Genomic DNA, 15,650 nt, shown 5'->3' with positions numbered 1-15,650 from the left:
AATTATTCATATTGATGGAGACTCTCCTTAAACAAAAGGGCAGGATTAATCCTAGAATTAAAATAATGATTCTAGAATTCAATCTCAAATATAAATAATATTCAACCATAATTACAATATGCTTGCCCCCATAACCAATCATATAACAACTTGCTAGTGCTCCTCCTACTAACCTAACCTAATAGTCAAGAAGAGGAGTGCTAGTCAAGAAAGAGCAACCAAAAATGAAAATGAAAACGTGCCCATCATGACGTGGCACTTTGACGCGTTCCCTCGTGCTCTCAGGGTGAGACCATGACTGTGGATAATAGTGAGAATTAAATTCCTAGGTGGCATGCAATTGCAAAGGCAAAACAACTACTTGGTGTGCTGCTATGGGGTCCACTGAAAAACCAAAGCAAATATAACACACACACACTCTTTGCTGTGTGATAATAGACAATAGACAGGGTCGTATGGTATGGTGATGAAGAAGAAGATGATGATGATCTCATTCTCATGATCCTAAATTTGTTGTTCTTTCATTTCTAGAGGGCGAGATCAGCCATTTTCTACTTCTGGAACCGGCTTTTGCTGGCATATTCTTGTTTGAAAATTTCCAATTTTCTTCACTTTTTTTTATCAACACCGAAGAAAGAGTCATAGTCAGAGACATGGACGGAGACAGAGTCAAGTGTTTTAGGTGGGAATATAGAACACGAGTCGGTAGACTCAAAACTGCAAATACCTTCCCATTTACCACAGAATTTTGAACCCGTTTACCTGAGCTAGCTATGTCTTTGCTTTTGTGTTTTTTTATTCAATCTCTCTCTCTCTGAACTCAAGAGTGAGTGAGCAATACAATACAATACAATAGCATTAGCAACAAAAATGAAATGCTTTGATTGATTGATTGATGGGTGTGGGTCAAAATTCTGTACTTTTCATCTCACAGCATACCCTTTTGGCGATATGATAAGGGAAGAAGGGAAGAACATGGAGAAACCCTCTGCCGGTGTGGTGGGTCGGAAAACATATTCTCGCTCTGTTTCATGGACTGATGGATCACCGAGTCGCCGGAAGCCACCACCGCCGTCACAACCACCTTCTTCAAACTCAAGTAACAAACCACCACGACCGTTTCTACCACCGCTTCAGCCACTCTCAATCAGCAAGCGCAGCGCGGAGGAATGGCCTAGTGCAGGATCTGACGATCTCGGAGTTTGGCCTCTTCCACAAACCCCAAGAGGGACCTCCATCAATGAATCCACCAATGATTTTCAGTTCAAGAGGGACAAGTTGGCCTTCTTCGACAAAGAGTGTTCCAGAATCGCCGACCATGTCTACTTAGGGAGCGACACGGTGGCCAAGAACCACCAACTCCTCCGCCAAAACGGAATCACCCACGTCCTCAACTGTGTCGGGTTCGTTTGTCCGGAGTATTTCAAGAGCGATTTTGTCTACAAGACGCTGTGGTTGCACGACAGCCCCACTGAGGACATCACGAGTATCCTCTATGATGTGTTTGATTACTTTGAGGATGTTCGAGAGCAAGGTGGGCGTGTTCTTGTTCATTGCTGCCAGGGGATTTCTCGATCAACTGCTTTGGTGATTGCTTACCTCATGTGGAGGAAGGGGCAGAGCTTTGAAGATGCGTTTCAGTTTGTGAAGAGTGCGAGGGCTGTGACTAATCCCAACATGGGTTTTGCTTGTCAACTCTTGCAGTGTCAGAAACGGGTGCACGCTATGCCGGCGAGTCCGAATTCGGTTGTTAGGATGTACCGGATGGCTCCTCACTCGCCTTATGACCCTCTTCATCTAGTTCCTAAAATGGTGAACCAGCCTGGTGCACGAGCTCTTGACTCTCGCGGGGCCTTTATTGTCCATGTTCCGTCGGCTATTTATGTTTGGAATGGGAAACATAGTAACTCGGTGATGGCGTGCAATGCGAGGAGTGCGGCGTTTCAGGTCATCCGTTATGAGAGGGCGAACGGTCCAATTCAGAGCATCCATGAAGATGAAGAACCACCTGAGTTCTGGGTTGCTCTGTCTGATGAGCAACGATTATCGGGTGGTCTTGACAAAGCGGAGGCCATGGAGGAAGAACCAGTGTTGCCTTCTGAAAGCATGGAGATTGATCATAGAAAAGTTGATGCATATGATTTGGATTTTGAGATTTTCGACAAGGCGCTTTCTGGTGGGGTTGTTCCACCCTTTTCTGTGGCTAATGTTGAATCAGAAACTTGCCTTCCGGCTAGAGAACATGGCTGGGGAATACTGAGGCAGAGGTTTGCCAGTGGTGTTATGAAAGATTTGCTCACATCCCCTAAATGGACCTGTGATGCAATCTCATCCAGTGATCATCAATCCAGAGTTGTCGTGGAAGAAGAAAACCAAGATCTTGTAGCTGGCCCTTTGTCTCCATCATCATCAAGTCAACCATGTGGTTCACCAGATTCCTTTGAATGTTCTCCAGATCACAACTTAGGAAGTCCTAAAGATGTCGTTGAAGTCACGGATTTCTCTGTTCTTGGTGTTGCTTCTTCACTACCATTATCCCCCGCCGGCATATCAAGCCCTTTTCCTTCTTTTCTAAGCAGCAACAACAACAGCCCCAAATTCTATTCCAAGTCACCAACACTTTCGCCTTCAAGTTCTGACTACGCAAGTTCTTTCACATTCTCACCTTCATCTACCAATTGGTCGGACTTATCATTCGTCTCTTCTCGGCAGCCATCACCATCTGGAATAGAACCAACTGAACCATTCCATGTTAAAGACCTATTTTTCTCAGGAACTTCATCTTTATTTCACAAAGAAGTGGTCTCTTCACCTTCAGAATCATTTTCCGTTAATCACACCTTGGGAGGGGCAAACTCCAATTTGCCACTAAAAGGGTCTTCTCTCTCCATCGCAGAGCGCAGAGGGAGCAATCCACCACCGCGGATGTTGCTATCCTCGGTCAATGAATCCTCTCATGTCCACAGGAACCTGGTAAGAACACAATCATTCTCTTTGCCTGACTTAGTAGATGATAATGTGAAGGATGATAACTGCAAACAATCAGATCATGAAAACAATGGAAAATGGATAATAGCAGATGATGCTATCATTAGTTCCAGTGTTCAGCCAGTGAATAAGATTAGTGAGAAAGAGAATCATGGTAGCATGTTATGGAATATGATGGCTGAGCTTGAATTAGAGGACAACGTTATGAACTGAGCTGAGCCCAAATTGGGCACTATGGATGTAAATTTGCACTCACGCTCTGCCTATTTGGTGCATGCTCAAAAACAGAATGCCTCACGCTAATAGCAGTTGAAGTGCATTATTGTTGAATTTAAGTGGAAATGTAATCTATCACTGTTTTCCCCGTAGTTAATGTGCACCACCAGTACAGTATGAAACTCATCAAGCACTAGTATTAAAATTGATGTGTACAATTTATGTTTTGCAGGAAATAACAGCAGAAATAGCTTAGTGTTATAGAATGTTAAATCATCCATCATTAGTAACTGCTTCCATTAATAAACAAAATGAAGCTTCAGAACCATGAATGACTCCATTCAAACCGCATGGTTTATGTGCCTATGGCCACAGTCAGCTATTACTGTGTACATACAATACCAATTCAAACCACATCAATAAGTTCTGTTAAAGCTAGCATTTTTGTCGATAATCATAGCTCTGTTTTGGCACTTACGATGCGGAACATCATGTCTCCAGCAGTTGATTCAATTTTCTGCTTGGTTTTCAGGAGGACCGCCCCTAATAACATTCAAAAGATTTTCCCCAAAATATTTGCCCATTTCTATACTGAAATGAGGACATGAAGCATGCATTGCAGATGGTAATGTTGGTAATTTGTTCATATGTACCATAAAACATGTAATCTGGGGAAAAGTGTCACAAAATAGATATATACAGCCCAAGGGTAGATTTGCTTCTTAAAGTTGATTCTGTGACCTTAAACGTGCCATTGTGGGACCCAGCGCACTGCCTCTCATGGCCCTGTAGGACCATGACCGTGTGCCTGTGGTCTCTTCTTTGGTCCAGCCATTCTCCTGAGAAAGCTTGGCCTTCTTTGCATTTAATGCCTCGTTAATTTCATCCCAGACGCTTACTCCACCATTTTCTGTAAAGAGATCCACATGTAAGTTTAGTGTATCAAGATGTTTTCATGTTTCTAAACACCACACACTCCAAGAATGGTAAAATATACATTACCTTTAGCAGGTTTTTCATCAGTGCTGCCGTTAGTTGCTTTTGGTGGATTGACCAAAGCATCAGTAGAAGCAACTGCAGTTGCGGAATTAGAGTTGGCATGCTTGACCATTCTAACATCAGCAAGGGATGTATACTCTACCTGTATGAGGAAAACATTTGTTCATTTTCATGCAAATAAGCAGCAAAGTTTTAATTCTGTTTTCAATAAGGTATTAATGCTACGCCAAGATAGAGATTAGAGAGTAAGATAAAATTAAGTAAATATATGAACTCGCACCAAAATGTAAAGAGTGCAAAATTTCTAGAGATTAGTTTTATACAAGGCTTAATTGCAATTTTGGTCCCCGACGTTTACCAATGCCACGATTTTAGTCTCCCACCTAATTTAATTACATGGATGGTCCCCGACGTTGTAGGCTGTGTGCAACGTTAGTCCTACCGTTTATTTCTTAATGGATGAGGTTTACGTGGACGTCCAGTTGGAGAGAGAAAGGAGGTATGAGGAGAGAGGGAAGCACGTGAGTATCACGTGACCCTTATCTGAACCCATTATACCCAAACCCCTGACCTCCCTGGAACGAAGAAGGTAACGCGATTTAGATCCCTAGGGTTTCAGATTTGGGTATAATGAGTTCATATAAGGTTCACATGAGTTTACGTGCTTCCCTCTCTCCTCAGATCTCCTTTTTCTCTCCAACTAGACGTCCACGCAAGTCTCCTCCATTAAGAAATAAATGGTAGGACTAACGTTGCACACGACTTACAATGTCGGGGACCATCCATGTAATTAAATTAGGTGGGGGACCAAAATCGTGGCATTGGTAAACGTCGGGGACCAAAGTTGTAATTAAGCCTTTATACAAATATCAACATACTGGTTAAACAGAAACTAGGCATCTCATCTCTAGTATACTATTAACCATGGTGGAACTCTAACCAACATTAATAATTTTTAGTCAATAGATATACCAAATATTTTCTTCAAACATCAGACAGAATTAACATGCCAATTTGATGAATTTCTATAAATCTTTCAGAATGTTGAGTTTTCAGATAGAGAATAGAAATGGGCAGGAACTTGTGTCAATTCATTGTGGATTTAGGATATACTAAAAATATCAAAACTAGTGTCAATTGCAGTCCACCACATTTCCTCAAGAATTTCCCCTACTATAAGCTACAGGGCAAAATAAAGCAAGGAAAAACAAAATGGATAAACTATACCTCTAAAGAACCATCTTCCTGATAGAGGGGTGGATCAGGCTGTCCAGATGATGTCTCCTGGTCTGTTTTTTCCTCCAAAACAAATGGAAATTCTGAAACTGGCTCGAGACAAATCCTGTTTGATTTAGCATCATATTGTGATATTTTCCCAACCTGCAAAGAAATGATTGCAGTACATATTAAACTTCTGATGCAATGATTTTGGTATAAGCCTAAAAGAGAACTGGATAAGTACTCTGAAGGAGGAGAGCTCAGGAGTCCAAGATGATGATAATTCAATTAGGCGATACGCAATTACATCACCTTCCTGCAGTATATGAAAAAAATGCTTAATGGCACCAAAAGTATACACAAGCAACAGAATTGTAGCACAGAATGGAAAAGAAAAAAAAAAGAATATGAATGGTATAATCAAAACTAGCTTAAAAGACTTCAAATATATTTTTCCACTGGTGGATTAACTTCTCAGGTGCTTAGCAGGAAGAGCCGTGCCACAAGGACATACTTGGGAGAAGGAAAGAGAAAAGCCTCAGGCTAACCTTAGGCAAGCTTGTATAAGGTGTAAGCTTTTCAAAATCAACTGGATTGGATAAGTGTTCTCTTTCAGCCTTCTGAGCAGCACGCCACTCTTGACTGGAATTTTCATGGTCATCCTGTTTCCAGGATGAGATCCTTTCTTTACCCCATTTCTGGCCTTTCTTCTTGCTGGTAATGCCATTCCAGCAAAATGTTTCCTGAAACATCCAGAAAAAATTTACATTTCGGTCAAAATATTGTGATTAAATGGTAGAATATATCCTAATACTCAAACACCAAGACGACTCCTCGGCTTTTGCAAGGTTTTGACCTCTTATGACCAAACTGGCATGGAATTACCATTGTGCACCAATTCTGGAGTAAATTATCACAAGTTTGATTATTTGAACTATTCTGAACTGTTCAATGAGAATCAAAAAAATATTACATGTGCTGTTCTAAAAGAGACTAAATCAAAGTGCTGAAAAATTGATATTGAGAGACAGACAGTTTTATTCCTTTCGGACTATCTTACGAGAATAATCCTAAAAATTCTGTTAGCTCCCTCCCACCTCTCTCTCAGTTACCCGTCACACACCTAAGAATGGAACTATAGAGTAAATAAAAGGGCATTTTATAATTTTTATACCACTCCCTCGGTTATATTTTAACTGTAAGAGAAAAGATATTGACACTATATATTTGTCCACTTGAAATCCAATGTAGCATTATCAATTGATTTTTTTCCAAATACTGCCCTTATGTGAAGAATAAATGAGGAGATAAAAATACACTTCAAAGGGTAAAATAGGAAACAAATAATATGTTTGTGGAAGTTAACAATATTAATTGCATTTCTTACTATTTGTGCTTTTTCTTTTTCAGAAAAGTTAAAATGAAATGGAGGGAGTATTAACTTACAAGTCTCTTAAGCCCTATTGCCTTAAAACGCGAATAAATATTAAACAATAAGGTCAGATGCAAACATAATAATGTTCAATGCAATTGAATATGTTACTGAGGAAAATTGAACAAACCACTGGAAACTGATTCTGTGGCACTTCCTGATCTGCATTGAATAGACCATGAACATAAATCAGATCATGAAAGCAACTCTAAGAACGAAAACATATCAAAGGGACTAATTTATAAATCCTTATAGTATAGAGGGAACACTAAACCTTTTCTAAGGGGCTGAAACCGAATGTGCCCTGGTCTAATTTCCACAGGAATAACATCATCCTCTTCTTCACTTTCTTCACTAGATTGTTGATTTACATCGGAAACTTTGCAATTATTATCTTTGATTGGTAATTGTTCGTCTTTTTCAAGCACTGGACTTGTATTGAGCTGAAAATTTGGATAAAATAACATTACCTCTAAAAAGAATGATCATAAATTTCGATAGTAAGCTTAGACAAGTCACCACCAAAAAAACTGATCATAAATATTTCAACCTTGCAATATTATGATACTAGTCAAACTAAGTCCATAACTCAAACAAATGAACAAAACATGTCAGTAAGTAAATTGCCAGTCATAAGTCGCGTAAGAGTAACACATTTCCTATCTTCATATAATAGGTAAACAACCTCTACAGTAAGATTATGAAACCAGATTACCTTTTCCTTTGCTAACTTAAGCTCCCTCAACCATCTTCTCTTAGCTTTCTTCCGTCGAGCACTTCTGCTAGGCACCTGACAAAGTAAATAAAAAATCAAAAAAATTAGAGGGTGAAAATTTGAACCCTCCCCCGTTCTGTGTTGTGTGGAGATAGACAGAAAAGTATGCAAAAAGAACAAAATGCTCAACAAAAATATCCAGGAAAATGATCCATAAAATATGAAGGTTCCTAATTCATTGGGCTTCAACTTATCTCCAAGTGTTACAGAATACTTTATTAAACCAAATATGAAAAATAGAGCAGCTTTTATTAACCCAAGACAGGAGTATTTTACTGAGTAAAGTAAATTGATCCTCCTAAGATACAGTGGACGCAAAGTTGGTCCTCCAAACATATAGACATCAATTTGGCCCTTCAATGTTTATGAATAAAATATACATCCATTTACACCCTGGATGAATCTTTGGAAATCAATTTACACTATGAAATATCAATGATCATATTGATGTCCAAAATCTTTGGAGGACTAAATTAATGTTCCGTGTATCTTTGGAGCCCTGAGTTGAGTATTTACTCTAATTTTATTTCAACCCTTTTAATCAAGGTAATATAATGACAATTAAATCTTTGGTTGTATCAATCTTTTAAAATTGATTCAAATAGAAATTATAAAAATAATAGAAATCAAACACATCTGTAGACCTATCCGAGCACAACCTCATTCTACCTTTTCTGGAAGGAAGAGGGAAAAAGAGAAAATGACAGCCATGAAAACCTACTACCAGAAGTAGTTTCTAACTTGAGAAATTAAATGTTTGACTGAATAAATTATCCTAGCTCAGGGATGATGAACAAAAACAAAGAAGCTGAGACTGACAACATTCTATGTATGTTTACAAGTCAGGTTTGGCAATTTTAGAATAAAAGTCAAAATACGAAAGGATAACATGGAGAATAGAACATTATTGTCTTATTTAGTTCAGAGCAGCAAACATGAACTATTCAAAACCAGGAAAATAGAACATTACCTTTTTAGTTTCACTTTCATCTTGAGGCTGAAGAAACCTATACAACATGCAAGAGAAAAATAAGGAAAAAATAATTACCATTTCCAATATGCTGGAAACCAGCTTCATAATTGTAGGGGTGAGGGTTTAAAATTGTATAAAAGAAAGGGTTCAATATGAAGAATCCAGGAATTTAACAACTTGTACATGACAACCCAAGACACACCCTTTCCTACTTCATCAAAAAACACATCTCAATCTACAAAAAGAGGCAGATAAACCAGAAGGGGCCATAATAAAAGATCACCAAGAAAACTATTGCAAACTAAAATCGTCCCCATGAAATTTTATTACCAAATTGTCTAGCCCGAAAAAGTCCAAATATACACTGCAATCCACATTAGAAATGGGGGAAAAGTACAACATTTAAGTATCATATAAATCACAAATGCGACAAAAATGCACCTTGTTTTATCATTTGTTGGTTCACTTTGGTCATTGGATGACTTGTTGTCCTTCTCGGCAACACTCGATTGTTGATGAATATGGCCTTTAAACCTTCCACTTTCATCTTTATGGACCTCAGTAATGAGTGCCAAGTTATCGGTAGTAGACATCTTAATCTTCTTCTGACTGAACAAAAAAATAATAGAGTCAAGTTAACAGCCCAAATAATGTTTGCACACTCCAAGAACTGCTTATGAAATTCAAAACAAGACTTAAACAGAAATCAGAGATCCCAATGTAATTATACACTTGAAAATAAAACAAAATACAATAAATTAGAAATATTAACGCCTACTGCCCGATTATCACCTGAAGAAGAGAGATTTGCCAAAATATGTTACATAGGCAGAAAATATCAAGGAATTCCTCAGAAAAGTTACTTCAATAAAACTAGATTCTGATTCCGGAAACACCAGAGGTGAGAATACCCTTTTAGAAATGCTAAAACTTACAACTTCACAAGTCTATAGGCATGCTTGCACTAACATAAAAATGGTGATGAAACAAACCTAGGGCTCTTGAGCTTCTTTGACGCTTTCCTTTTCTTAGATATTGCACTCCGATCTGATTTAGATTCCACACAAACTGCACCACTACCAAATTGGTCACCATCATCTTCCCGGGACGTGGTTACATGCAATCCGGCCTCCTCTTGAAGCCCCTCAAACCTAGGGCTCTTGAGCTTCTTTGACACTTTCCTTTTCTTTGATATTGCACTCCCATCTAATTTAGACTCCACACAAACCACACCGCTACCAATTTGCTCATCCTCATCTTCTCCAGACGCTGTTTCATCTCCTCTGGTCTCCTCTTGCTCGATCCTGAGATGCTCCGGGGTCTCCTCCTGAACCCCCTCAATCGAGAGAAGCTTCGGAAGGTCAATAGACTGACGCCCGCATGACAAAGGCGGCAACAACGCAGGTTTATCATCAGTCGACACGCTTCCTTTTCTTTTCACCCTACCACAACATGTAAGCATTATAACAAACAGTGAGTAAATAAAATCCAACCTGATTTTTCAGACCTAATTTTTTACACTCACCTTACACTACCTCAGTCATTTCAAACCTCATCACTAATCACTATACACAAAAAGTGTGAAAAAACATAGAATGTGGTAGAAAAATTTAACAATAAACTCACCAGACAATGTCATTATCCTTCAAAATACAAGTTGATTCAAACGAAGGTAAAACGAAACCATCCATCTGCATTAAAAATGAAAAAAATTAGCAAATAGAACAAACAACAGTAATAGCCAATTTGAATCAGTGAATGAGAGCATGCGTACAGAGAGGATGATTCCGCCGGGACAGGTGCGGTGGAGGCGGAACGCGTCAAGGAGATTGGAGGTGAGATCGGAAATGGTGGTGTGTTGGGGTTTAAGGAGAAACCAGCAACGATTAAGCCCTTCCTTCGTCTTTGACTTGCTCAGCATGTGGCGATCCTCGAACAGCAACCGAAGTCTCGCCGGCGCCGCCATCGTCGTCGTCAATGCCGTAACCCCACGGCTTTTTCCGGCGAAGGCTGGTTAAACCCTTGCTTAGCTAAGCGGTAGTGTTGCTCTGCTCTCGAGGGTGAAGACAAAAGTCACTCAGCTACACTTAGCTTCTTTATATACTCACGTTTGGCTAATCAGGTTGAACAATTATGTAAATAATCATTTATCTGTCAAAAAAAATAAATAATTAAATACTACACTATTTTATAAAATTATTGAGATTTGTACTCGTGATATGTCAAGGGGTAAGAGTTAGGAGACATATGAGTTGGGTGGGGGAGGTAGGGATTAATCCCTGAAGAGTGCAATTTATTTTTCCGATGTAAAAAAAAATTATTAAGATTTCTATTGAAAAATAACTCAAAATCGTTATAATTAATTGTTCCTTGGTTAATATGAAGAATTTATTAAAATAAAATAAATAACCAAAAACATAAAATCAATATTTTATAAGTAAGAAATAAATTAGTTTTATAGATTAATTAATAAATTATTATTTATACTAAATTAAATTAAATTGGTTTAATAGATGAATTAATATATTTTATGCTAGAGTCTGTTTATTTCTTGTGCATGTTATTCATAGTCCCAAAAGGGGAAGAGAATTAATGACTTTCAAGATTGACTTGGAGAAGGCGTATGATAGAGTCAGGTGAGACATTCTTCACATGAGCTTGTATGATTTTGTGTTTCCCCCATATATGGTTGATCTTATTGTGTGGGGAGTGCAAATTTCTAACATAACAGTTCTTTGGAATGGGTCTAGGTTGCCATCCTTTGCTCCTCAGACAGGGCAGCCCCTTCTCCCCATGTCTTTTTTTTTATTTGCATGGAAAGGTTTGTTATTTAGATTTAGAGGCTAGTGGATGAGAGTCTTTGACACTCGGTTGATGTCACGAAATGAGGCATTGGCGTATCTCATCTCTTCTTTGTTGATGATGTACTACTTTCTGTCATTGCAAATAAGGTGCAAGTGATGTTGATTTTCGCAATATTTCTAGAATGAAAGTCAATATAGAAAAATCCATGATGTATTGCTCTAAGAATGCTGATTCAGAGAGAAAACGTGAATTTTCTTCTATTTCACGCATAAGTGAAGCGAGCAATATTGGGAAGTGTCTTGGTTTGCCTTTTCTTAAAGGGTGAGTGATGAGGAACGATATTTTGCTCCAATTATTGACAAGGTAAGCTCTCATCTTGCGTCTTGAAAGAATAAATTGTAGAATAAGGATGGGAGATTATGTTTAGCAAAGTCGTCCATTGCCTGTCTTCATATATATATATTGTGAAGGAACTTTGGATTTTTTTAGGAAGTGTTTGAGCATGTTGATGAGTTGATTCGCGGGTGTATTTGGTCCAATGGATGGTCTCAGAGTGCACGGTTCAATAATGAGGCTATGTTGGGAAATCTGGTTGATAGTCTTCTTCATGAGAAGGATAAGTTTTGGGCGTAGGTAATCGCCCAAAAATATTTACCCTCCATGTTAGTGCTTGCAGAGAAGTATAAGGCTGGTGATTTTTATGTTTGGAAGAGTATTGTGAAAGTTAAGGATGCCCTTGTTGGTGGGATTGGTGGTTGCATGGGCGAGGGTCTTACATTTGTTCAGTAAGAGGATTGACTTGACACTAAGCTTTGTATTGCCGATCTTTAGCATTGAGGCGGATGGAATCTTTCACAACTTTATACGATGATTTTATCTAAGGTTCGAGCAAAGATTGAGAGTGTCCCTAATCCTACTATGCCACAAGTAAATGCTATGATTTTATTGAGGGAGATACAAGATGGTAGGTACACTGCTACTTTAGCATATTGTCACGACCCAAAATCCTAAGCCGTGACCGGCGCACAGACTGACACTCTAGTCTGGCAAGCCTGTTTCTCACAAAAATCATTTTCCAAACTATTCTCTAAAGTTACATATGTTTCTCTATATTTTATAAAAAAAAATAAATATACAAGATCTCATCTGTAACACCAATATCTAAATGACAAAACTTGTCAAATAATGATCTCCATTTTCATACTTTCATTAAAAGGAAAATTTCAATTTTAGCACTCAAGAGCAACTTTTACAATAAAACAATAAATAACAATCTTAAATCCAAATCCTTCTAAGACTCCCTATAGCTGCAGATAACTAGAATCAAATAAAAGACACCAACCGAGCCACCAACCAAAGGAGGCCTACCAATAAGATAAATTGAACGATCTGAATCTGATATCAGCTTACTACTTAGTTGCCTGTGAATCTGTGGAGGGAAAATAATGAATGGGGTAAGTCACAAAGACTTAGTGAGGATTTAACAACCACCATGAACAGGAAAGGGGAAACAAATGAAGCACGAGTTTTTCACTATCAGTTCAGAGTGTATAATATATATAAAATTAATAAGAATTATTTCAAATAAGAGATGATTAAACTGCCAAAGTTTATAAATAACCATTTCAATGAAACTGAATAAAAATCATGTCAATCATATGAAAGCGTTTCAAAATCAGAAATATAATTTAATAGGGTCACACATGTAGAACCGTGAGGCGGCTCCATCTCGTTGATAGCCCTCTCCTCCTAAGGGATGGCCTATCCAATAGGGACGGCTCCATCTAACGGATAGCCCTTTCCTCTCTCATATCACATGTCACATCGTATCATATCATCGGGGGAAGCTACATCTCGTTGATAGCCCTCTCCGTGCATTGGCGGCTCCATCTAACGGATAGCCCTCTCCTCCCGGAATCAAACTAGCTAGGTGCACCTAGGCCGTTACCTCCGTTAACGGCTACGGGGTTCTATCAAGGATCCCCAAAACCGTTTTCTCAAACCAGTTCACGTCTCGTCAAAAGTCTCATAATCAACTTTCCAAATTCACAATCACAGTTTCACATAATTTCCAAAATCAAAGCAATATAAATTGTTTTCTCATGTCAGTTCATAATCAGATTCCAAATCAACTTCCTAAAACCAGATAATTAAAGAACGGTAAAACATGTTTCCCCAATTTAATAAATAGTGATATGATAAAATAATCAAATCAGCAATTATATAATTATTAAAAATAAGCCACAATGATTGGAAAATCACTCACCATGAATTAGCCACTATAATGAATCAAATGGATTGCTCTCATCAACCTCATAATACCCGAAATAGCTAGTAGCAGAAAACATTTGAAAGATCAACTCCAAATATATCCATTTGCATCTTTCTTGTGCATCATCTATAATTAATCATAACCAAAATAAAACATATTTCACTTTTTGGTCCATGTGAGCGAGCACAGCAAGCTAAAGCACCATAATATATGGTCTCACAATCATTAAAGAGACAACACATAAATATTGAGTGCACCTGGCATAGTATCCTTCCATGCGCTGCAACAATCTGATTTGAACAGCCATATGCTCTAGATATTGCAAGGACAACTCCATTCTTCTCAATTTCTCACTAAATCAACGAAAAAATAACGAGCCACAACAGATCCTTTGCGCCAACGGCTTCCCCATCAAAGACATACCTTTCAATTACGACACAACGCCACGCCACACATCATCTCCACCATGCTTGGGTGCTACAGTCACATCTCCACTCTGAACGTGTTGGCGACACAACTAATTAAAGAAGGACAGAGGTTGGAATGGGTCAAGGGAAAGGAACACAGTTTTGCTGCCCTTGATAGCGAAGATGAAGGGTGTGGGGAGATCGTGACATGCGTGGGGAAGATTGAAGGGGATGTTAGGTTTATTCTTTTGTTTTTTGCAATGGAGAATGGTAATTGGGGTGTGGGGCTGCAGTGTGGGTTAGGGTAAGTTAGGTTTAGTGAGTCTTTTTTTTTTCTTTTCAAATTTTCTAATAATAAAAATAATTATAAAAAACAGGTCGTTTCAATCTTCCCCCCTTAGAAAAATTCGTCCTCGAATTTTAAAGTTTTAGCTAACCTCGGGTTTCCAATAGTGAGAGGTACTTCTCGCTCATAATTGCGCTTCAGATTCGCAAGTCATCTCTTCACCTGATAGTCCTTTCACATAACTTTAACTCTACCAGCATCCTTTGCACGCAAACGCTTCACCATTCTATCAACTATTACTACAAGATGCTCCATGTAAAATAAATGTTCATCTAACTATACGCCCTCTCAACAGGGTGACGTGAGAATGACCATATAGGCATTTTCGAAGCATAGAAACACATTAGTTGGATAGCCTCGCATATGATATGGGGAAAACGCCAGTTGATAAGCTACAGAACCACTCCTCTCCAAGATTTCAATTAATCCCATGAATCTTCAACTTAACCTTCCTTTCTTACTAAACCATAGTACTCATTTCAGTGAATATAGGTGTGAGAATGCATGATCTCCAACAACAAACTCTAAAAGGTGTCACCTCCTATCAGCATAAAACTTTTGTTTACCTTGACCTGTAACCAACGATTTAAACTAGTTCCACTTTCTTTGTTGCATCTTGGATAGGTTTTGAGTCTACAACTTAGCTTCTCAACTTCAAATCAACTTATTGGTGATCTACATCTCTTAGACTCTTACTATACATAGCCTCAAATTGTGCTATCTAAAATCTAGATCGACAGCTTGCTATTATAAGCGAACTTCATTAAAAACAAAGTCTGCTCTCAACTCCCTCTAAAGCCTAAAACATAAGCATGAAACATATTCTCCAAGATCTGAATAATTCTCTTAAGTTAGCCATCAATTTAAGGGTAGAAAGTTGTACTTCGATTCAGATGAGTCTCTAAAACAATCTGGAAAGACTTCCAAAACTGTGCAGTAAAATGAGCCCCTCACTCTAAAATAATAGGGGCAGGTACACTATGCAGAGAGATAATCTCCTCAAAGTAAGGCTTAGCATACTCTACTGTAATAAGTCTTCATAGGCAAGAAGTGTGCATGCTTAGTCAACCTATATATAATAACTCATATTGAATCATACTCTTTGGAGGTTCAAGGTAGCCTTGTCAAGAAGTTCGTAACAATATCTTTCAACTGTCATTTGTATCTCAATATATCGATGTAACTTTGCTGACTTTTAGTGCTTATCTTTCATCTCTAA

The 15,650-nt window shown here is 38.4% G+C and overlaps 2 protein-coding genes and 1 long non-coding RNA gene across 4 annotated transcripts; 1 reads left to right on the top strand and 2 right to left on the bottom strand.

Annotated features, from left to right (window-relative positions):
- Nucleotides 1-376: 376 nt before the first annotated feature.
- LOC130724551 (protein-tyrosine-phosphatase MKP1-like) lies at nt 377-4,177 on the top strand. 2 transcript variants are annotated; one of them, XM_057575813.1, is made up of 2 exons: nt 377-2,973; nt 3,737-4,177. In XM_057575813.1, exons 1-2 carry the CDS (start codon nt 952-954, stop codon nt 3,749-3,751), a joined length of 2,037 nt encoding a protein of 678 aa, XP_057431796.1. In that variant the 5' UTR covers nt 377-951; the 3' UTR covers nt 3,752-4,177. The 2 variants fall into 2 exon arrangements, with proteins under 2 accessions (XP_057431796.1, XP_057431795.1); XM_057575812.1 differs by lacking the exon at nt 3,737-4,177 and having other exon boundaries at nt 378-3,390.
- Nucleotides 3,471-10,682, bottom strand: LOC130724552 (coilin). The gene is made up of 13 exons (XM_057575814.1): nt 10,376-10,682; nt 10,228-10,292; nt 9,594-10,043; nt 9,043-9,210; nt 8,599-8,635; nt 7,569-7,643; nt 7,128-7,296; nt 6,984-7,015; nt 5,970-6,164; nt 5,666-5,737; nt 5,431-5,583; nt 4,207-4,345; nt 3,471-4,114 (listed from the first exon to the last, which is right to left on the bottom strand). Exons 1-13 carry the CDS (start codon nt 10,565-10,567, stop codon nt 3,927-3,929), a joined length of 1,935 nt encoding a protein of 644 aa, XP_057431797.1. The 5' UTR covers nt 10,568-10,682; the 3' UTR covers nt 3,471-3,926.
- A 1,455-nt stretch (nt 10,683-12,137) lies between these two features.
- On the bottom strand, nt 12,138-14,383 carry LOC130723740 (uncharacterized). Its single transcript, XR_009014342.1, has 3 exons — nt 13,936-14,383; nt 13,673-13,737; nt 12,138-12,835 (listed from the first exon to the last, which is right to left on the bottom strand). It is a non-coding gene; the product is annotated as an uncharacterized LOC130723740 (long non-coding RNA).
- Between the last annotated feature and the right edge of the window lie 1,267 nt (nt 14,384-15,650).

The sequence above is a fragment of the Lotus japonicus genome, chromosome 6, assembly GCF_012489685.1.
Source record: "Lotus japonicus ecotype B-129 chromosome 6, LjGifu_v1.2".
In the NCBI taxonomy this organism is placed as follows: domain Eukaryota; kingdom Viridiplantae; phylum Streptophyta; class Magnoliopsida; order Fabales; family Fabaceae; genus Lotus; species Lotus japonicus.
This window is presented reverse-complemented; position numbering and strand designations above follow the sequence as displayed.